Below are 24,160 nucleotides of genomic sequence, written 5' to 3'. Positions count from 1 at the left end.
TTTATGAGGACAAGGTTCTTTAGAACATTCAAATGATTACTTTATGTGTGCCCAAAGATCAGCTACAGTTCTCATGGATCCTTTTAAAAGTTTAACAAAGTTTTGGTAATGGCATGCAATCCTGATAGTCATCTTGTTTTTCATTGAGTAGAAACACATGACTGTTGTAACTCAAATCGGGGCATTGAAAACACAGAAGTTTTTAGATTTAATTTTTAATAGACTCAAAAAGTCCCTGATTTAACCTGCATTTTAATGCACTAAGCCCGATGAACGAGCCTCTTAACTGGCTGCAGTGTTAAAACTAGGGCTGCAACTAACGAATATTTTAATAAACTATTATTCTGACGATTGTTTTTTTCGATTATTCGATGAATCAGATAAAAAAAGCACATTATTGATTTCCTCTTCCTTATTTCTAAATTGAACAAATAAAACATGTGAGCACAAAACACAATGTTTGTCAAATCAACAAAATACATAAAAACGATTTACCTGAAAAAATATACTTTTTTTCATAAAGTGCAAACAAAAAAGCATCTATGTTGTTCAAGAGACATGAGCTTTTGAAACAAGAAAGCATTGCAGACCAAAAAACCCAGTGAGGCGTATCAACATTAACATTCCAAGTGTTTGTCAAATAACTTAGCAATAAACAAAAATACATATAAGTCAATGTTATACATTTGCAAGTGTATAAGATAAGTCTTCTAAATAGTGCAAAAAATAGGTTTTTTTTTGTTTAAAGGGACATGAGCTTTTGAAACAAGAAATAAATACAAATGTGAAAACCCAACAACATGATTTTCAACAATACCAAGCAAAAAGTAACCACTATCACCTTTGCTCACTAACTCACTCACGCAATGCAAAAATGGGAGCATGCGAATGAGCATCATGTGGAGGATGCTATCAGTGATGACAGCTGCTTGCTGTAGCGTGCATGATGTCTCTTTTCGGTGTTTGCTGGTTTCTAATGTGAAGAACTTATAGCATGAGTATTAATATGGCACAATTTAAAAGGACTAAATCATCACTCAGACTTTGCCAGAAAGGTAAAACTTGATACTTAATCTTAAGCTTATTAACATCTATGTGTGCAAGTTGATCTTTTTTATAAAGCAAAATTATATTCTGCTTAAGCCTACTCCCTTTGGACACATGTTTGATAATATTGTATTGTTCAGCTGTTTTTTTGTGGTGAATTGGTGCAAATAAATTGTTGTTCCCTTTTGTTATTTAATTGATGTTACTTCTTTGTGCTGTGCCCAAATAAACTTTAATCTTTCATTTAACTGAAATAAAAAGTATGTCGCTCACACACACACACCCAGACCCTATTAAGTTAACAGTCAAATACTAGCACATCAAGTTAGCGACCAGAGACTAATGTTACATTTCCTCGCTTAATCACTCAGACTTTGCCAGAAAATTAAATAACTAAACATGATGCTCAATCTCACTACCATTGCGTGAAAGTGGACTTTTTATGAAGCACAATTAAGCACTGCTTAAGAGAATTTAACTGAAATAAAAAGAATCACTCACACACGCGCGCGCAGTCATTAATCAGCTAAAAAGCAAACGCTAATATCAGCTAGCTACCAGAGACGAAAGTTGCGTTTCCATTCTTAAAAATGGAAATAACAACCGAATAAAAACAAATAATGTAGTGGTTTACCCTGCTACTGAGGTCCCTCATCGTCGTCGATGACTCCATGTTTTGGTTTTGATTGCTGCCTCACCATCGTGGTGCACCTGTGCCATATCATCTTTTTGTTTTGCAAAATGTGCAGTGCTCCCACACTTTTGCGGACTTTGGTCGAACTGTTTTCTCTGTGTCCGTCATGTTTCATGAGTTTAATTTACAGTAGCCTTTAAAAATAGCGTCTTAGTTCGCAATCCGACTCGCTTTATGTTTGCCAACTTGCACTGCCTGTGACGTCACTGGCTCCGCGACGTTCTGAGTGACACATAAATTACGCGACACATCGAATCAATGAACTTCGTGCCAACACTTTTAATAAGTGATTTATCGATTCATTGTTGTCTTTCTAGTAAAAACATTGATGAAGAAATGTATTTCTATTGTAAATGCAAGACTTGTAGATTTGTGTTGACAACGTTTTTAATAGTAGCACTGGTAAAGGAACAACCAAAGCAAATTTCTAGGTTCAGTTCCAATTCTGACATTGCTGTTTTCTTACAGCAGACCTATGTGTCCTCCGGCCATCAGATGGCGCCCCCCAGTCCAAACAACAACAGCAGCAGCAGCAACAACAGTGGAGAACAGCTAAGTAAAACCAACCTGTACATCCGCGGCCTTCACCCTGGCACAACGGACCAAGACCTGGTCAAGCTCTGCCAGCCGTAAGTTTGACTATTTAACAAGCAAAGTGTGTATTCCATGTTGATTTCAGTTGAGGCAGCACGGCGGCGCAGTGGTTAGCGCGTGTGCGGCACAGTTCTAAGGTCTTGGGAACCTCCTGTAAGGGTTCAAATCCAGCTACCAGACTTACTGTGCGGAGTTTGTATGTTCTCCCCGTGCTTGCGTGGGTTTCCTCCGGGCATTCCGGTTTCCTCCCACATTCCAAAGACATGCATTTCAGGTGGATTGGCCGGTCCAAATTGTCCCTAGGTGTGAATGAGCGAGCGAGTTGTCTGTCCCTGTGTGCCCTGCGATTGGCTGGCAACCAGTTCAGGGTGTCCCCTGCCCACTGCCCGATGATTGCTGGGATGGGCTCCAGCACCCCCGCGACCCTACTGAGGATAAGCGGTGCAGCTAATGAGATGAGATGAGATTCCAGTTGACCTGTGTTCTTGCTGGAAGTAATGAGCTATTGATTTCTTGTATGTGTAGTATTTTTTAGTCTATAAATATGTGTGTAGTACTTTAATTTTCCAGTTGGTTAAAAGATGCACCACTGGTTGGGCAAGCTTACTCAACTGTAAACCATCTAAAATCTGGTGTACTAAAATTCATTGGTGACAATTTGCAAAAGAGTGTGTTTGTTCCAGTTGGAATATGTGTACTCATTCATTTAATGCAAAATGGACATTCTGAATGAGATGAATCACAGAGCATGACAGTGTTTGAGTGTGTTATACATCCCACTCTTGATGCAATAATGTTCGAGGTGCTTACCACTGATCCCGTTCCAATCCAACAGTGCAAGGTTAGTTGAGGACAGGACGCAACTGGCTGTACTCTACCCGATCCCCTTGCTCTTTTTTTCATCCATGACTTAATAAGGCTTAAGATTTCTCCTGTCTCAACTTATTGCAGAAAGTCCGACACATTTAGCTGCCAGCCCACTTACTTTCTGCAATCATGATTGAAGCACATCAACCTTAAATTGCTTTCAATCCGTTGATTCATTCAAAGAGTGACACTCCTTTTTGGAATACAAAACTGTGCCTTGAAATTTTTCATTTCATGTGTTTGACAGATGATGAGAAGGGACTCAATACAGAGCAGATGTTGTCAATGCACTTCAACGTCCCCCGAATACTTCCCACTGCAGATTTGGGATTCTGTCTGACAACTGGATCCAGTTTTAGGGATCTGGAATAACTATGACTTATCAACATACATTGCATTGACGAAGGATGCAATGAAGAAACCGTAATCCTTTACTCATTGGATATTATCCTTTTTGACAGACTGACTAGTTATGACAAACGGCTGTCGACATGCATTTATTTCAGTTGTAGCTGCACTTACGTATACCATGTGGACAAGAGTGATTGATCTTCAATGCAATGCTTTTATGTTACAAAGCTTGTCTGTGAACCTAAACTACGGGGTTAAAAGTGAAAACTGTATTAGTTGCAAGAATGAATCTGCAGGGGGGCCATCAAAGTGATGTGCCCACCCCTCACTCTATTACCCGGTCCTTGATTTTGGAGCTTCAGTGCATCCCAAAGCACACAGCATGTGTGCAACTTGTCGTCAAAGCCGAAGCAATCAAAAAGTACCAGAAATCTGCGGTTGGTATGCGAAACACCGGAACTTGATTATAAAAACAGGCGGCTGACAGAGAAGTCATTGTGCGCCATCCGAAATGCGGAGCAGCGACTGACGTGATTTGAGGCCTCCTCTTTAAGGGGAAAACATGAATGAGTATGAAAAGAGTAGCACCGCCTACTGGAAAAGAATGTCAAGCAGCTGTATATGGGTCATGACTCTTGGAGGGGTCTCAGGTTAAGTGGAAGGTCACAGATGCGCTGTTTTCGGACTTTTGAACTGGTCCAGTGTTCTCAACAGAGCAAACATGAACAGATGAAATGTTGCTTTTGTTTTTCTTGTAATCCCGCAAACATAGACCCTTACTATATCAGGGTCATGACTTTATTTTTTATAAACAATTGGTCATTAATGAGAATTCTGTGTCATGGTTTATTTCATGGTGGAAGATGGGGAAATGGGATATATTCACTTCTTAAGATGCACATTTTTGTTTCAAAAGTTGAAGCTTTAGATGGAAGTTATTATGAGTAAGACCATCTCGTATGATCCCCATTAGTCTGAAAACATCACTTTGATTAGCATTCTGATCGTAAAATAAAAAGTAATATACAACAGTTTTATCTATTCCCATTTTGCTACCGTTTGTCCTCTAAAAATGACAAAAGAAATTGAGGTAACAACTGATAGCATAGTACACCAGTTTTCTGAAGAAGAGCCACAGTGACCGTGTCAAGCTTTTTAGTGCAAGGAAAATTAGCAAAATAGCAGCTGCCTGTGTTGGGGAAAATACAGGCTGATTCCATTGCTTAATTTCTACTCCACTAACCCAAATATAAATAGAATTCTGCAATTAAAGTAGTGGGCAAGCGTAGGACATCTCATCTCATCTCATTAGCTGCACCGCTTATCCTCAGTAGGGTTGCGGGGGTGCTGGAGCCCACCCCAGCAATCATCGGGCAGTGGGCAGGGGACACGCTGAACTGGTTGCCAGCCAATCGCAGGGCACACAGGGACAGACAATTCGCTCGCTCATTCACACCAAGGGACAATTTGGACCGGCCAATCCACCTGAAATGCATGTCTTTGGAATATGGGAGGAAACCGGAGTTCCCGGAGGAAACCCACGCAAGCACGGGGAGAAGATACAAACTCCACACAGGAAGTCTGGTAGCTGGATTTGAACCCACACAGGAGGTTCCCAAGACCTTAGAAATGTGCCGCACGCGCGCTAACCACTGCGCTGCCGTGCTGCAGCGTAGGACATATTATTGTTAAAAAATAATGATTAGATTAACTAAGTTACTTATGGTCAGCATTGATGATTAAATAAATTAACATAGTTATACTGTATTGCGGTTTCACTACTCAGCGAAATTTCATAGTGAATTGTGTTTTGATTTCTGATTAGCTAAACAGTCGTCCTGCCCCGTTTCTACCTGTGCGTCGATGATGTTGTCCGTGTTGTACACATAAATTAAACAGCTTGACGAACCTGCATTATGTACGCGCAAAGTTTTTCTGAAAGCCGTCATGTCAACAAAATGCTCTGGACCAACAAAATCGACCGCGACCAGTGCCAAAAGGCAGCGGGAGCTGCTTTCTATCGCCAAAAAATGTAGACTTGATTACCTGATAAACCTACTCTGGTGAGCTCCAAGTCTAATAAGTAAATAAATAAAGGGTTTCGACTATTGTGGGAACTTTTTGAAATGTAACCCCTGCGAAAAACGATTGATTGCTTTAATAAACAAAAAAAATGGAGCTAGTGATCTTAGTCACGCACTACTTACAGATGATTTTGGGAAAATTCTGATCAAACAGGATATTAAGTATCAATGCATCCTCCAAAAGGATTTCATCTCGCATCATTTTTTTCTTGTTGCAGTGTGTGTGATCAAATAATATTCAGCTTGAATGTAATGGAAGGTGTCGCTGGAGGAAACCCAAAAAGCCAATTCATAATACAGTAGTACGAGAACATGGCATACAGAGGTGTCAAGAAACACATGGGTTGCATCCAGATCGTCTGGCCGCCGAGAGAAAGCAGGCGTGTAGATCCCAGCTGTGTGCTGTGATGTGAGGGTGGAAAAGGAGGAGGGATGTTGAGGGAAGGAAGGCCAACTGGAGGGGTGAAGCGTCAGGTTACAATCCGCCCAGACACCATGTCGCCCAAACAGAGGAAAACCAGCCTCCTGCTTTGGATAAATACGATAGCCAGGAAGGGACAATCTATTCTACTGTAAAGTGGATACACTAATCATTTGTGTCCACCTGCGTCAATGTTAATAATGCTGGAAATTAGGAGTGCACAATTATTCTTTTAAAATATTTTGCCTATTTATCCTGACATTAATTTGATCTTATATCTTCTATTTTAAGTCTTTATTACGTGTTTCACTTGGAGTGTGATGTCTAATCTTGTTGTAAGTAATGTTAAATCTGTTGTTATCAATGACAAAACAATCTTAATTCTAATTCATTACTAATACCAATAAGTGATAATATTCTGCTTCTCTTGTCTGATATTGATACGGATCATCAATATAACATAGTCTCTATATAAATATTTTAATTGAATTTTACAAACTACTCAACAATTTACATGAGCATAATGCATATTTGCAATTGTTCTACACCACTGCCACTGTGAGTGCTGTTACCTGCACTTTCAACTTTCTTGTTCATCTCATCTCATCTCATCAGCTGCACCGCTTATCCTCAGTAGGGTCGCGGGGGTGCTGGAGCTCATCCCAGCAATCATCGGGCAGTGAGCAGGGGACACTCTGAACTGGTTGCCAGCCAATCGCAGGGCACATGGGGACAGACAACTCACTCGCTCATTCACACCTAGGGACAATTTGGACCGGCCAATTCACCTGAAATGCATGTTTTTGGAATGTGGGAGGAAACCGGAGTGCCCGGAGGAAACCCACGCAAGCACGGGGAGAACATACAAACCCCGCACAGGAAGTCTGGAGCTGGATTTGAACCTACGCAGGAGGTTCCCATGACATGAACTGTGCCGCACATGCGCTAACCACTGCGCCGCCGTGCTGCCCAACTTTCTTGTTGAATATGCTAAATGCACAACATACAGTTCCGTTTGCAAACATGCAATGAATACGACAGAATGCAAAAAAGAAAGACTAGCAAGATGAAAAAGTAAGTAAATATATTGTATAAGTAGGTAAATATAAAATATATACAAGGCCTAGAATAAACAATGTATAGCTGGAATCTAAAATATGTATCATGAATATATTGTTTTTTACATTTTTATTTTACACATTTTTATCTTTTTATCTTTGTCTTATTTTTGCACTGAAAGAAAACGCCCCCTAATGTTTATATAATGTCAAGAAAGGCCATTTTATTCTATTTTATTCTATTCGATTTAATAAATTGCTACCTGGTAGGCCAAAAGACGATTTAAGGGAAATATTTCAATTTTGCTATATTTTAATTTATTTCTCTAACCAACCAGAAAATTAAAATCCAAAAAATGAATACATTTTTATACGGCAGATGGCATACAATATTTTTCTCATTTTGAGAATTATCTATTACTAACAATCACACAATTATCCGTCATGTGCCGTATCATTCATTATGTGCCTTTTTAGAACCATTATAGTATTATCATTTATCGCTAAAAATATAGTGAAATAAGAAAAAAAATATTACATAAAAATGGTTAACGTTTAACAATAATACAAAGAGTAAGATAAGAAAAATGATAAATCAATAAGCACATTTGGTAACTATTTCAGCCGATGGGGAAAATGTCTATTTTCATGTAGCGTATTTAAAAGAAAACACACACACGCACACTAAGTACAAGAATAATTGGTTTAATGTGAAATGATTTGATATGATTTTGAGTATTATGGCGTGAACAATTAGAGGTGCATTTTTTTGTCATATTCGAACAATGACTATGATGTATATTTTATTGTGAAAGTCAAAGTGGAATAGCTATTCCTTTATAGTTTTTTTTTTGTTACCTGTAAACTAGTTTTGATCGCAACAGCATTCGAGCGGGGATATTTGCTCATGTGTTTGGAACGGGTTGGGGACTAACGGCCGTAGGTCTTGCAAGGTGTACACCTGTCAAACAAAGCCAGAAATCTTTGCCCAGCAGGAAGGGTGGACGTGAACCAAGTCTCTTATGACGCAAAAGCCCTGCATGTGTGTTTATGTTGGTATGCAGTCTGAGGAAATGTGAAAGGATTGTTGTGCATGTGGAAGGAGCAGATTCCTCATCTTCAGTCACTGACAGGATGTTATTTTTGTATGCAAAGGTATGGCAAGATTGTGTCAACAAAAGCCATCTTGGATAAAACTACCAACAAATGTAAAGGTGAGTTGCCAAACATATACATCAGATGAATTTAAAATATGTATATACAGTCTGTCTTTAATATGCTTGCATGTATTACAGGCTACGGCTTTGTGGATTTTGACAGTCCGGCAGCGGCTCAGAAAGCCGTCACGGCTCTGAAATCAAGCGGCGTGCAGGCACAGATGGCCAAAGTAAGAAGTTTAATTTGCTTATTTTCTGGATTATAAGGCACGCCTCCAAAAAATAGCATTCTGTGATATTTTTCGTGTATAAGGCGCAGCGGAATATAAGACACATGGAATTAAAACTATGGTCAGGGGCAGAATTGCATCAATATATAAAAAGCTACTGTATTTGTGGATAGATTGATCAGTCGAAATATATCACTGATCACGATTGCATAAAATTGGATACAAAAGGAATAAAACCCGGACCCTATCCACTAGAATACTAGGGACGCCGACAACGCATGAAAATGCATTACATTTTATCCCATCATTACCTAGGGAAGCAGCAAGTGATTGGTTGGTTGGATCCCTTAACCACTAGGGTCGTAGGGGCACCATTTCCTGTGGTGTGTTCTGGGCAAGTACAGCCTGTTGGCACCCATTGCTATCCAGGCCAATGTTTCTACCCAGTCTTGACAAATCTACTAGTGTGTATTAACAGTAGCAGTCATTAGAAAAGTTCAAGACTGTTGTATTGTTTTATTGCCCACTCAGGACCGCCTCTCTTGTTTCTAACCTTGGAAGCTCCCCTTTTTGCTTGTGTACGTTGCTAACTTGCTCCCGTTGTCACTCTTGTTCAGAAGTCTTTGTACGGGTGTCGGCCGCAGTGAAAGCAGCTCTTGTCGGCCCATTAAGTTTATCCCCCTGGCTCTCCCACTCCACATTGAGGGAACACAGTGGAGGGTGCCACTACAGCCACTGTCAATGGGGCGGTTACAATGGCTGGGCATTGTCCAGTGACTGGGCCCAAGGCCTGGGGCTGACACCCGCTCTTAATTCACCTCAGCGACCCCATATCATCGCCCCCCTGTGCCCACTGTAATGTAACACTAGGGTATCCCTCTGCACTGTAAGCGATCTGCACCCTAACTTCATGCTGTATCTCGCAGTATCTCTATACCAGACAAGTGCAATCGGACACCTCGGTGTGACTCACCCAGACAGCTTGTGCACCAGCAGTGGTGTTGATAACCCACAATAAAAGCCTAAATATACACAGCTGGCTCTGAGCAACTGGGTTACTTCAGGTTGTAGGGACAGGTTGTTGTTAATACGAGGCAAAAAAAAAACACTGCTGTCTACTTGTTTACTTCCAGTGTGACTTGTTTTGTTGAGTTTACTATTAGTTATGGATAGGGGAGCAGGATTGTTGCTTTTCATCTGCCAATAATGATTGTGCTGGTCCAGACCAATACTGGTAGCCAATATCATATTCTGTTTGTATTGACTCTAAATGTTAGTATCTACATCACCTGAAATGTTCGTTCATCTAAGACAGAGGCGTCAAACTCATTTTAACTGGGGGGCCACACGATAGAACAAACATTCTGTCGGGGGCCGGACTAGTAGATTAAAGAGAAAGAAAAAGAGATAAAGAAATAAGAGAAAGAGGGAGGGAAAAGGAGAGAGGGCGGACAAAGAAAGAAAAAGAGAGAGGGAGACAGCGTGAGACACAAAAGATAAAAAGTCGTGAGGGAAGGGGAAAAGAAAGGGAGAGGAAGAAAGAAATCCAAAGAGAAGGAGAGAAAAGAAAGCGCAAAGGGTATGAAGGGAGAAAGAGAAGAGAGAAAAGGAATAAAGGAAGTTAGAGCAAAAGAGGTTAAAAGACACAGAGAGAAAGAGACAAAGAGCAACAAAGGAAGAGAAAAAAAGAGACACGGAGAGTGAAAGAGACAGAGACAGAGTGGGAGAAAAGGGGTGGAAAAGAAAGAAAGAAAGAGAGAGAGAGAGAGAGAGAGAGAGAGAGAGAGAGAGAGAGAGAGAGAGAGAGAGAGAGAGAGAGAGAGAGAGAGAGAGAGAGAGAGAGAGAGAGAGAGAGAGAAATAAATACAAGTACAGTGTCTTTGTGAGAGGCACCTGGCTTTGGCAACATCAAGCTGACATATTTCAACCTGCAGCTTGTTTTTCTCTTGCGCTTCTCTGAGTGTTGTCTCGCGGGCCGGCCGGATTCAATCCCTTAGCGGGCCTGATCTGGCCCGCGGGCTGCCTGTTTGACACCTGTGATCTAAAACATGTTTTTTTTTTTTTTTTTTTTTTACTATATATGTAATTTTTTTGGCATTGTGTCTTACTTAGCGCCTCCTTCTGGAAAAAAAAAACTTTATTCATTTGGAACAAAACAATTTTGATTGAAATAATAACTATCCTATATACATTTTTTTTAAATACTCATATTGCTCGAAATTTGTAGAGAATTTACATAATATGATGCTCACCTAGCATTAGCTGACATGATTGTCAGTCATCTTACTTCTACAGGTACACCGAAAAACCTTTGAAAGGTTGAGCACAAAAAAATAAAAGAAAAATGGTTCAGTTTGGTTACTTGAGTCTCCAGAATTTGTATTCTTCCTTTTGTAGCATTACTTTTTTTGTTGCACTACACAATACAGCAATATATATGATAAATGGTGTGAATGTATATAGGGCTTTTCAAGTTACTGAAGATGTCCCAAAGCACTTTACAATGTGCTTCACACTTAGCCATTCACTCATACACACAGTATCCCTTTAAATAAGAATACAACATTTTTAACATGGTTTTGTGGAAAATTAAGAAAAATTAATCACATTTATTCATAAATTATGAAATGTTGTTCATTTTAATTAAAATGACCCGAAAAAACACTTAAAATAATTAACATTATCTGATAGCTAAGATGGTAGAATGTTTTGATCATTATAAGTGATTTTCTAATTATAATAAAATATATTTTCAATGAAGGATCATTTTGCTCGTTTTCATGTTTTTTTATATAGAAAACTGGAAAAATATGATACGTATAATAAACAGTTAATTGCAAATGCGTAAAAGTGTCTACAAAACACACACAATACATATTGTAGGAGCCAAAATGTACGTGTGTCTTTAAATGTTACTTTTGTTTTATCCAGCGGGGGGTAATTTTTTAGGTCTATATAGGTAAGATCGCTTTTGAATTAAGACGGGTGCCTTACCCAGAAGGGTTTTGACCACTTAGCTAAATTAAGTTGCTGGCTTACTCTTGTGCCTTTCACTAATGTGCTTGTGTATTTTAATGGACCTAAGTGAAATAAATACGATCAACTTGAAGGCTTTTGCAAGGTTATACTTCACAGTTCGGTCAACCAAGTAAGTGGTGGCATAAGTGACTTCAGGTAACACCTAGTACATCTGCCTCTCTCCACCTGCGTATGGACACTTAAGTATTTTCATATTGTGCAGAACTACTTTAACATACAATATGTATTATTCTGTTTAAGTTATATTTACAGAAACTAAGTCCCGCTCCAGTAAATTTGCCTCAAAAATGTAGTGGCAGCCATCATCTGCTGGATAATTATTAGCCGATAATTATCTTGCATTTCTAACTGTGGACCAATTTTTTTTCTTGGATGTCTTGATGTGCACTTGATTTCTTGGAATGGGTCAACCGCCTAGCCTCCAGGGTGCAGGTCCAGCAGAAATAATTTGTTTGAGCCCGGGGAACAATAAGACAATTAAAACTGGAGGCCTCCTTTTGCAAATAAGCCAAATGATGAGCGTCACTCCTCAGCCGATGCTCACACTAGGCAGAGAATGGAGTGGCGCCAACCGCACTGTCTACTACAGGTTTTGTGTTAGAGCAAATTAAATTAACAGGAGGCGAAGGGTAAATAAAATATGAGGTGGGTTTTATTTGCTCAGCTTGTGACATGGTTTCCAACAATATTACACTGGCGGTGACCTCCAGCAGTCTGCCACTGTGTTACACAATCGGCTTATTGCTGAATTGTTGCACCTAAAATTATGAGAAACACTGAAATATATGGTGTTTGCTGAAAGACAATAAAAACAAACCATATCAGTCATAAAGTTCAGGATACCTGATTTGACTGAGCAGTCCAACAAATATCTGCAGGTGCTCAGATATGAAGTTTTCCCAAATAACATTTTGCACAAAGTTCCATTCAACATCTTTTCAGCCACCCGGCTTTAATTTTGAGGGTTCGCTTGTAAATGTGTTTTTCTTCTTTTTTTTGCAGCTACATTTTGGTGTCCAGTTTTTGAAAAAAAAATATCCTTTTTTTCCGGTTTATATAATTTTATTACAATTGTATGTTTAGCACTAAAAAATACATAGTGGTCAAGCTCAGGGATGGATACACATATTAACAGGGTGGATATTTACTACTGGGGCTTGTAGAATATGAACAAAATAGCAAGTAAAAAAATAAATGCCTAACATTTAACTGTATATATAGCATTTATAGTTATATGGCCTACCCCTCTTGTGGAAGTTGATTACATTGCACTGCGGACACAAGTAAATCGAGCATATTTGTCACCAAAAGTTATCTGAAATACAAAATCATAGTTGAAATGCATTTCATAGAGGGTTAAAGTGAATAATTAAAGTACTTTTTATAAACATTTTGTAGATTTTAGAGAAAAATGTGGACATAAAATGTTGCTCCAAAATAAAGAATCACCCATATGCTTGAAATCGTCTCCATGTTTCTCGGCAGTCTGACTTGATAGACCACAGATTAATGAACAAAAATAAAATGAATCTGCTTAAAAGTGATGCCAGCACTGTTCACTGAAGGCTGTTTTGTCATTGCATTTCTTCTTGCCTCGTTGTTAACGGCAGCTGTATGGCCTTCTCATTTGAAGCATCATTGCTCCCTAACGCCTATGAGTGTGATGTAGCAAAGCTGCGCACATTGTTGAGGCAGAACGGTGGAATTTTTTAGTGATCAAAGTCAACGACAACAAAAAACGTCTTTTGATCGTCGCGTCACATGGATTGTCTTTAATAGGTATCGAGTAATATACTTTTTATGCCAGCAAGTTAAAGGGACAAAAAGAAAAGGAACATTGAATGCAAAATGGACCAAACAAACGACAGCAAACACTAATGAAATCGGCATAAAAACTCTGTTTTATTTACATTTTCTATGCCCCATTTAGTGAATTCTAGCCGCTGATTTAAAATTTATGTTAGGATTTATCAAGTTTTCTGGATCTTTTTCCTACATGCAGCACCCAGTGACCTAAAACAACTGGGGAATGGATTGATACACAATTGATTTCTTCTTAAACTCATTCACTCTCAAATTCTCTCAAATTTGAAAAGCTAGTGGCAGTCATTTTTTTCCATTTTGAATAATTTTTGAAGGCCTACAAAACATTTTGTTTTGAAGCTTAATAGACATAGGGCATATAAAAAGAAAGCTTGAACCTTCATCTTTCATGAAAAAAGTCTCTAGCTTTTCTTATAGTTTAGTAAACATATTAATTGAATTGCACCCAAAATTACAAGTTTGTTGAAAATACTTATTTCCCACAAAAACCTTTTGTGAATGGATGCATTTCAAGTAGAACTTTCACTTTGGCGCTTTTTTTTTTTTTTTGCAGAAGTGATACTTCCAATATCTAAACAATGCTTTTCATAAACATAAGGGCATTTTGCTTGAAAAAAAAAACATGTTGCTAAACCAATGAACTGATGCATGAACTATGCATAAACGATGCAAGAATTTTTTCAGCACCCCATGTTTCTGGGGACACAATCACTCGATTTCAGACAGCATGGCGATGTACAAAACGTCAACCCTCTCTGCCTCAATGATGACGAAGGGACTTCTTTTTAGAAAAAAAATGCTCAATGCATTAACAATCTGTACTTAACCATATATTCAGTACTTTGACCATACTGCTTCACCTCAAGTTTACTTGCTGTGCAGGGCCGGCTCAAAACTTCAATCGCTGGATACAGGAAGCAAGACTAGAAAGTGGGGGCATTCTCGATGTGTTGCAAAAGATCAAGTCAAAGCTGCTCCTGCCATTTAATGGCTATCTATCATACTGAAACCATTCCTAGAGGCTTGATACTTAATGATAAGCTGTGCCAATCACATCATTATATGTATTTTTAAATAAAACAAAACGATGTATTCTTATATTTTGGCATTCAGTGACAATGCTTCTAGAAACATATTTATATGTTATGGCATTGAAGGAGTTCATGGTATTGAAGAAATTGGAAAAATTGGCTTTGAGAGTTCTTAAAAAGTGCTAGAATTTGCCAATGAAAAAAGGTGTACAAACCTATATTATTAGTCAAAACTCATACTGCTTGGTATTCTGTAATTTCCTCCTCCAGTACCAAATATTGTTGGTAGACACTCGTCGGTCGCACCCTCCCCTTTCCTGTATGCTCGTTTTCCCCTTGCTCCTTTTCGCCCAACCTCTTTGCTTTCAGTTGCCAGGCTTCTGTTCCTCCGTGAACTCTTTAACTTCATGCTTGACTTCCTGCCTTCCTCCGCAGTCGCGCACGGATTCACTTTCCGGCAAGCGCCACGGATGAAAAAAATATTAAGTCTCAGATCCGTACGTGTGTGGATAATCCCTCTGGTTTAATGCATTCGCAGCTGTCAATATTTCTTAATTAGATAACATTTTGCCGCTATGTGCGAGCTGACAAAATCTTATTTGCATGTGTGAGTACATTAATGAGTCCTCGCTGAGTTTTAAGTGACAGGCAGCTCTGTGAAGTGGTTGATTCACTAATGGTGAAAGTGCTGAATTAGTCAGGCTCTTTTCATTTCCTTTTTTTTTTAAAAACTCAGGTTTATTAAAAAAAAAGTCCTACCAATCATTATTTCTCTGCAGAAGGAAAATGGGACATGATAGTTGGCACAATTATTGGAGTAGATTTTGACTTGACTGCATAATTATGTATTAAATCGTTTCATGGTAATAACACTGAAAGAGATTCATCAAAATGTTTAAAAGAGCACTGATTTATATTTGTCTACTAGTCGATGTATTGCGTAGTGCGACTATGAACCACTGCTACAAAACACAAGAAAGAATACCAACTACAGAGGCTCAAAGGGACCAAACTGCACATTTTCCTCATGTTTTTGTCCCACCCTTTATTCTGGACTAAAGTATTAATATTAATGGCAGAACATGTTGGCCCAAGACAGAGGTAGGCAAATTTGGTCCTCAAAAATTGCAGTCATGCAATGTTTTCTATGTCTGCCCCTTCAACACGTCATTGAAATCATTAACTCGACATTCTTTCAGTTCTGCAAAAGTCTCAAAATAAACATGCCTCTATTATGGAGTTTTTTGCAAGATTGTCCTTTTGTTTTTATATAAAACATGAAAAATCCTTTTGAGAATTATTTCTGATGACATGATGAATATTAAACAGAAATCACTGCCAATGTAAAAATGTGTATTTATTTATGTATTCATTAAAAAGTGGGATTTGAAAGGGAACAGATCAGAAACATTCAGAATTGTGGGCTCTTTAAGATTGAAGTAGCCTATCAATGAGAATATAAAACACTACTTTTTTGGGAAAAATTATTTACACTTTAAAGGGACACTATAGAATATGTGACCACTTAATGTCACTCATTTGTGTGATTAAACTGAAAACAAGTGCTACAAAGTACAAGTATGAATGCAAACAACTGAGACTCAATGTGACCAAACTGCACCATCATTCTTCACATTATGTTGCCCAGCCTTTCACAAGGTTTTTGGTTTTGGGGGTACCCGTACCAGCAACTTGGCAGACAACCATATAAACACATTCTAGGTCGGGGATGGGAAAACTATGCCTCACGAGCCGTCAGGCTTAAAAACCGGCCCTGCCAAACGAAAAATTGTGAAAATAAATTACATAAAACTACATAAACTACTGCTAATTCAAACTTGATGTTTTGGTCCCAATCTAGTACCCAGAGATCCCTTTGCTGTTCCTCATGTATTGTAGAGGTATTAGGTTTGAGACACAGCAACACAAGTAACACAGCAAAAAAACACAGCAGAAACATACTGTAACTAGCAGGCCTGGTTAAAACACATACAAAGGTAAAAATCACCGAGACACAGCAACACAAGGAACGTCAAAAAACGCATCTGTCATGATTACCCAAGTGGAGCCACCTGGGGTAATCATGTGGCGCGCTGGAATGTGCTTCCTGATTGGTTAATGCTCCCTTTTTAAACGCGTTACGCGGAGAACTCTTGGTCGGAGGATTACTTCTGTACCCCGTAAGACTCTCCCGATTACCTGTGCCTTCTTGTTTACCTGATTCTGCCTGCCTGCCTCCGATCCGACCCGCTTTCGTCCCACGCTACGATCTTCTCTTCAGTCCTGGTAAACTCGACCTGCTTCCGTCCCACGCTACGTCTTCCGAAGTTGTCTTCACGACGTTGCTGCTGACGTTCGACGGTCATCGTGTTTCCCGCTAACCCTTATGCTTCCCCAAATAAAGACTTGTAACGAACGCTCTGGGGTCCCCTGCTCTGTTCTGGTCCTTCCTGACAGCATCGTAGCAGAACACTAGCGGGGCAAAAGACGTAGGTCTACTAGTTCTTCCTGTCTTTTCCAGCGTCTCGCGGTTTATAGTCCAGAAATTACAGACAGTAATTTTTCCGAAGTGCAGCGGTTACCACATTTGTCGAACACGCAAAAGGTCCCCGGTTCGAATCCGGGTGGAAAAATATGTTAGCCTGGAGAGGGATGGGGTGCCACGAGTCTACTTGCCCAAGACACACCACAGGAAATGGTGCCCGTACAACCCTAGTAGTTAAGGGGTCCAACCAACTAATCACTTGCTGCAGCCCTAGTTATCCCAGAAGGCAACATTTCTCAACCTGTCTGAATGTAGGACCCTAATTACAAGCTGTGACCCTCAAGTAAAAATATCCACTTCTGAAATATATTGAATGAAATGATTGTGCTGTTTAAACCATATATAGTAGAACAAACATCTGTATTTTTTTCCAGAATTTCCCGCAAGATTTATAACAACTTAAAGTAATAACATTTCCTTTAATTCAGATTTAATGCTCAATAAGCTGCATTTTTTTTATTATTATAATTTTTTAAATCAATTTTTACTTTTATGAAGTTAAATTATTTTTCATTTTTTATTTTCTTAGCATTATTTGGCTAAGGCAAAGGCCGAAAACCCACTGAAAACAGGTTCCCAAGCCACTTTTGAGTCCTGACCCATCAATTGAGAAACACTAAGCTAACCAATTCCGACAAATGTCACTTCAGGCTTGATAAAGTTAGGTTTTGGGTATTTTTCCTTTCATACAATCTCCTAAAAAGGGCTTTGTGACTCCCTCGAAAACTACCCTTCACCCTATTTTTCTTCCAGAAATTTGGTATTCACTTGCTCTCTAAACTCACTCCCCAGCACTGTCATCTTTTGCACCGTCACCCTCTAACATTTGGACTGTTTTTGCAATCTATTTAGTGAGTGGTTAAACCACTAACCACTGGAGTTTAAATCTCAGCCAAAATAAGGATTTTTTTTCGCCCCGTGTATTTAAACATGGCGCATGGAGAAAAATGTTGTGTAAATGTTTCTCTTTCGACTTCTACTTACTCAACAGCAACAAGAGCAAGACCCCACCAACCTTTACATTTCCAACCTGCCGGTGTCGATGGACGAGCAGGAGTTGGAGAGCATGCTCAAGTCATTCGGGCAAGTCATTTCGACACGAATTCTGCGAGATGCCAACGGGACCAGCCGCGGCGTGGGATTTGCTAGGTTGGCAATTAGAATAATAGAAAAAAACAAATAGGTTTAGTGTGTTTGTATATTGATTTTATTCCTGCTCCAGGATGGAATCCACAGAAAAGTGCGAGGCCATAATTCAACATTTTAACGGCAAATTCATCAAAACTCCACCGGGAGTTCCCAGTGAGTCAATGTTTTGACGAGCACTTTATTTTGTTTTGTTGGCGCCAACGTTCACCTGTTTGATTTTGTGCTTTTTTTTTCCTCCCTAGTCCCTTCAGAGCCTTTATTATGTAAGTTTGCGGATGGGGGTCAGAAAAAGAGGCAGAACCAGGGGAAGTACCTCCCCAACGGAAGGCCCTGGGCCAGAGACGGGGAGACCGTAAGCAACACTTCCATTTAAACTTTCTTCTAAGCTAGTCAAGTTTTGAGCTGAATGCTGCGCTGTTTGCATGACTTCACTATTTCTGAATCTTACATTGTTTTCCCAGGGAGGAATGACGCTCGCGTATGACCCCGCAGCATTACAAAATGGGTGAGTGGTATGTAGGGCTTGAGTTAAACCACAGGCAAAAAGAGCAGCGGCTTAATTCTCATACAATGCTGCCCCCTGCTGGGGAGACTAAGTTATGTTTTTTCGTCATGATTTATTTCCTTCACTAAGATATAGATCCCTTTCAGAGTATATCAACTTTGCAATTGTAAAAAAAAAGCAAAACAACTACAGTTTATTCAAAAATAGCACAAACACTAATTTATGTGCTCATGATTTAATCCTGGTGGCATGCATTTTTTGGGTGACACAATGTATGTCAGTAAACATTATTTGGATGTGACCTTGTATTGTGATCACTCAGTCATTTATGAATATTTTTGACTTCCAACCCCTTCTAAATGTTCAGTGGCATCAGACCGATCCGTACTTCTATAGTGTTCATTTATTTATTCCGCACCCCACTCCTTCGGACAGGACATATCCTAAAAGTGACTATGAAGAAAACTGACTGAACTGTATATACATACACTTAAAATTTCCAGGTGAATATCCCGTATGGCCGAATTAGAGCTCTGTATTAGTCAAAAAGTGGTGACAATTTATTTTCGGTACTTTTTTTATTTTTTTTTTATTTTTTACAATAAGTTTCCCTAAGGGCAGCACGGCGGCGCAGTGGTTGGCGCCTGTGCGGCACAGTTCTGGGGTCATTAGATCAAACCTCCTGTGTGGAGTTTGAACCACCACATGTTATCGTAACCCGCGGGACATTTTTGCTCCCGAGTGCTAACTTTTCAATAGTCTCTCTTTGATTGAAAATGCAATATGCATAAAAATGTGCATCGTATTTTCCTGCATGCCTCGAGGGTTGTATGATTAATAATTTAAAAGTAGTTTCACTTTTTTTGTGTGTAAAAATGTTTACCTGTATTTGCAATGTTTGCTGTTAGATTTCATGTTACGTTTTATAAAATTTTGTGTTTTTAACCTCGGTGCTAACCCAGTTGTAAGCAACCTGCACCTTAAGAGCCACCTTTGGCCCCTTAGTGGTGCCCTAGTGGTACTCTGGAACATTTTCAGTGAACCAGAAAATGGAAATTTGTGGGGCGGGTGGAGGTGGGGTTAATATTGTGAACGTTTTCAAAGGCTTTACAAAACATTTTGAAGAACTATTAAATGGCTAGCTTTTAAGTAAGAATATCCTTTTGGTTTTAATTTAAAACTATGTTTATTGAAGGTTTCATATTTTTTGTGGCTCCGGACAATGTTTTTTTCTTTTGTCTGTTGTGGCTCTCTCAACCTTATTGGTTGCAGATCCCTATGCTAACTGTTAAATTCCATTCACTGGGGCTAAAAATGTTTAGGAATGTTGCAGTTAAGAAACACCGACGCACCACATGCAAATGTAATCCTATTTCCTCAAACAGCGAGTCTACGACTTCTATTTTAAGTAAATTAACATTGGGATGTATGTTTCCTCAATGTTCTCTGGTTGATTAACGGTAGATCAAAGCGGCGCTGCCACGAGCGGCTTCCTTTTCCAGCAGCTGCCCTATTGTTTTATTGTCTGCTCCTATCTTCGGTGTTTTTTCTTCCCGTTTTGACAACTACACTATGGATTACTTCTATCCTATGGACATGGGTTTTAACGCACAAGAAATGCGTGTATTCAAGGAATTTCAACTCCTTGCCCTGAAGAATTCTCGTGCCGGCGTGATGAAGGGGCCTATCGTGGAAGAGGAGCCGGAGCTAGTGAAGCGGCTAGCGGCGTTATGAGTCTTCGGTACCATCCGTAATCATGGTAAATGCGAACTCACGACCAAATAAGATCATCGAGTGCTGGTGGAAAACATCGAAGCGCACAGGGAGCGCAGTTGCTGTGTTCTGCGGAATTGTGGCTCACGTTTAGCATTCCGGACGCTAACGTGTAGCCACCCGGAGCTACCCGGAGCAATCCGGCTTCAACGCCGCTAAACAGAGACACGAAAGCCGGGGGGAATCGGAGAGGAGGCGGACTTGCTAACACGAGGTGGTGTATCCCTGGATTTTCACAAAGAAAAGTTTTCCATCTGCCGCAGGGATGTCGAATTTTTGGACTGGCGTGACGTCATCCACTTCGCTACAAGCACCCCTAGGGCACCATGTTCATCTGTTAATAAACAACGGGGTAGACTGCTGGAAGTGTGAATTTCCCTACGGGGATGAATAAAGTATCTATCTATCTATCTATCTAGTCAGCAAATACAGTTACAGCGGGTGGTGCGCTTTGAGGGTGGCACCTCGCTCTGGTGACATCCAAAGCTGCAGGTCATCTTCTGCAAGATGCGGCTAGTTTTGCTCTTGTGCTTCTCTCAGCATTGTCTTTCAGGCCGGATCATCTCTAATAGTGAGCCTGATCCGACCTACAGGCCGTATGGTTGACACCCCTGGTTAGATTCTTTAAATCCTTGGGGTTTAGCATGAGTAAGGCAATGCTGGGAACAGATAATAAAAGCAGATGTGGTTCATGTTTTACCTCCTTCTGTTTTGACAGCTTCTACTCCTCACCATACAGTCTGGCTCCCAACCGGATGATTGCCCAGACGTCCCTTTCACCGTACATGCATTCTCCTGTCTCATCCTACCAGGTGGCGCATTCAACTCAAACATGAACCTATCAACTCAAATTCATTCAAAAATGCAGAGTACACTAACTTGTTTTTGTTCTCGTTCCTCATTTGTTTAAAGGTGCATAGCCCGTCCTGGATGCACCATCAGTCGTACCTCATGCAGCCTGCTGTGAGTTGCCTTTTTTCTCCCCATAGTTGTTATTTTAGGATTTACAGTGGCTTGCATGGGTCCTGTTGGTCACTCGTGTCGGATTGCATCCGCAGGGTGCAGTTCTCACTCCAGCAATGGATCACGCTATGTCCATCCAGCCTACGTCAATGATGGGACCACTCGCCCAGCAACTAAGCCACCTGTCCCTAGGCAGCACGGGTACAGTGAGTACACGGAATATTTTATTTAATAAATGGCAAAATAAATATTTTCCTCAATAAACAAGCATGCAACTCTGTAAAAAATGTATGTCTTGCAACTTATCAGGGATTTTTCTCCTGCTAAATGTTATTGCACTACTTTCAATTGCACTGTTGTAATAATGCACCATTTCTTATTGCACTATTATTACAACTTAGGCAAGTCTCTAAGCACTATTTTTTAATATTTTTGCCTCTTTATCCTGACTGTCTTTTACATTATTTTTCCGTTTAAAGTCTTTATTGTGTTTACTTTGAAATGCCATGTTTAATCTCGATGCGTACAATGCTCTATTATGCTGTTATCAATGACAACATGGACAATTTCACTCTTTGCGGTATTAAAGAATGCCCTTAAAATTTGATGCTGTGGGCTCTCATAATACTAACTCCATTTTCTACAAATCAAATGGAAACTTAACCATAACAAATTCACATATTTGGATCAAAAAACTTTTATGAAAAGAAAGAACTTGGTTCCGGGGGGAAACTTGGACTTCTTACAGAAGAATATTTTTGGTGAAATAGAGGAAAACGATCTTTTTGGAAACTGTCTTATTTTTACAAGAAAGTTATGCAATTGTGTGCTATATGAATATTTTATTTTAAGTGGTGGAAGAAAAACAAATTTTAACCAATGAATTTCAGAAATAGATTATTTTGAAAGATGTAGTTTATTCTGAAAGCAAAAACAAAAGATAATACCACTGTAGTGACTGATATCAAGTCAAGATACTACAAGAATATTTGATCCATATTCACACATTCTCATGCCTATTTTGAAATCTTTTTTCCTCGTTCTTGGTTGTAACACACACTGAACAGGTTGGGCCTCACCTTTTGAATACTAAGAATCTTCTAAAGTGTCCTATGCAATTCGATAGAAAATAATGAAATATGAATTTTCTATGAAAACTACAAAAATCAGGAGCAAATGAAGTAATTATTTTTACAAAAATGTTGATTGTCACCAATATTGATCGTTATTTTCATACCAAATTTGTACCATGAAGGTATTAATGATCAGTACTTTGTTGTTTGCAGTTTTTTGTGATATAATTTTCAAACAACCACTTTCATGCTACTAGGGAAAAAGGTTCTTGTTTATCTGTTCATTAATTCTGAAATAGCATTTTTAATATTTAGCAGCCCTGCAATATCTGCAATACCCAATACCTACTATCAGAGCTCTTCATCCACCAAAATAATATATTTTTTAATATACTTATTATTGTGAATTTTTCTCTGCACACCTTCTTATCATTCAGAGTACTAACACAATTTGCTTCCTTTCTTCTTCCACACAGTATATTCCGGCCAACACAACTATGCAGGGGACCTACATTCCCCAGTACACCCCAGTGCCTCCCACAAGTGTCCCAGTGGAGGTATTTTAATTAGATATATTCTCTATGTATTCGAGTAACAATATTGGCTTGCCCACAGTATTATTTTTTAGTTTTATGAAATGGGCCAATGCCCTGCAAATGGCCGGAAACCAGTTCAGGGTGTCCCCCTCCCCACTGCACAAAGACGGCTGAAATGGGCTCCGGCACCCCCGCGACCCTAGTGAGGATAAGCGGTGCGGATAATGGATGGATGGAAATGGTCCAATGTCACAATCAATCAATCGCCATGTTGATGTCTACTAAAAACATGAAAATGCAAATTCAATTATTGTTCCTGGTATGATTTATGTTCTGATAAACTTGTGACATTAACATTATTATGTCAAGCTATTTTGTGGCTTCATAAGTTGTTTTTCATGCCAATTCCGAGACCATATAGAATACATTTGTGTTGCTAATGTTTTGGACAATTGTATTCATTAGGCATAGTATTCTGTAGATCGTCTCACGCAGTCAGTGTTCCTGCCTTTCTCACTTGGTCTCATTTACAAGTTAATTTTCAAACGCATGAAAACAAAACAAGATTTCAGCTGTATGAAAGCGTTGTAGTGTAGTTCTCCATATGGGGCTGTTATTCCCTGTGTGTGTTGTCACTGATTTGATTAGGTATAAATGGTAAAGGGAACATGCAGGATGAGCAGCAATGTCACCAAGGGAATAAGAGCACCATATTTATTAACGGTAGCATAAAAAGTGTAAATATTGAGGTTTTTGATGGGGAAACATCATTAAACAACAAGTTCTGCTTTTGAAGACACACAGAGAAAGCTTATTTAATAATTAGTCAATTGTTTTACAGGAGAACGGTGGTCAACAACAACAGGTTGCCATGGAACCTCCCACAGAACACACAAACTACTCATATCAACACACTAAGTGAAGCTAAGGTAGGATTTTACTATTTCTAGTACTCCCAAACTTAGTTTGTTATGTGGCTTTTTATCATTAGGTGCCTCTACAATGAACATAGATTGTTTAACGAGATACCATACAAAGAATTATTTTGCGAGTTACAGCCAAAATGGGGTCTGTTGGTGTGACACAGTGACTGTAAACTGAAGTTAAAATTGTGTCCTCTATATACTCGACCGATCCCATTATTAGTGTCTCAACTTCACACGTGAGACAATCGGCCATTAAGTGATTGCGCATCTCTTTTTTATGTCCAAGCCACTTG

General features: G+C 39.4%; 1 protein-coding gene across 2 annotated transcripts in view; it reads left to right on the top strand.

Annotated features, from left to right (window-relative positions):
- rbms2a (RNA binding motif, single stranded interacting protein 2a) overlaps positions 1-24,160 on the top strand; it is a 53,550-nt gene that overhangs the window by 20,492 nt on the left and 8,898 nt on the right. The window contains exons 2-13 of one of the 2 annotated variants that reach the window (XM_088338657.1): positions 2,210-2,370; positions 8,272-8,330; positions 8,412-8,503; positions 17,934-18,091; positions 18,165-18,244; positions 18,334-18,443; positions 18,553-18,596; positions 21,088-21,181; positions 21,282-21,332; positions 21,428-21,533; positions 22,882-22,962; positions 23,783-23,870. In XM_088338657.1, coding sequence (XP_088194783.1) covers positions 2,210-2,370; positions 8,272-8,330; positions 8,412-8,503; positions 17,934-18,091; positions 18,165-18,244; positions 18,334-18,443; positions 18,553-18,596; positions 21,088-21,181; positions 21,282-21,332; positions 21,428-21,533; positions 22,882-22,962; positions 23,783-23,859 — 1,113 coding nt within the window. In that variant the 3' untranslated portion in view covers positions 23,860-23,870. Of the gene's footprint in view, positions 1-2,209; positions 2,371-8,271; positions 8,331-8,411; positions 8,504-17,933; positions 18,092-18,164; positions 18,245-18,333; positions 18,444-18,552; positions 18,597-21,087; positions 21,182-21,281; positions 21,333-21,427; positions 21,539-22,881; positions 22,963-23,782; positions 23,871-24,160 lie in introns of both variants that reach the window. The other variant, XM_088338656.1, reaches the window with a different exon arrangement.

The sequence above is a fragment of the Urocampus carinirostris genome, chromosome 6 (genome assembly GCF_059441175.1).
Source record: "Urocampus carinirostris isolate Australia breed hairy pipefish chromosome 6, RoL_Ucar_1.0, whole genome shotgun sequence".
Lineage (NCBI taxonomy): Eukaryota > Metazoa > Chordata > Actinopteri > Syngnathiformes > Syngnathidae > Urocampus > Urocampus carinirostris.
Note: the sequence above shows the minus strand (reverse complement) of the source record. Positions and strands in the feature narration are given on the sequence as shown.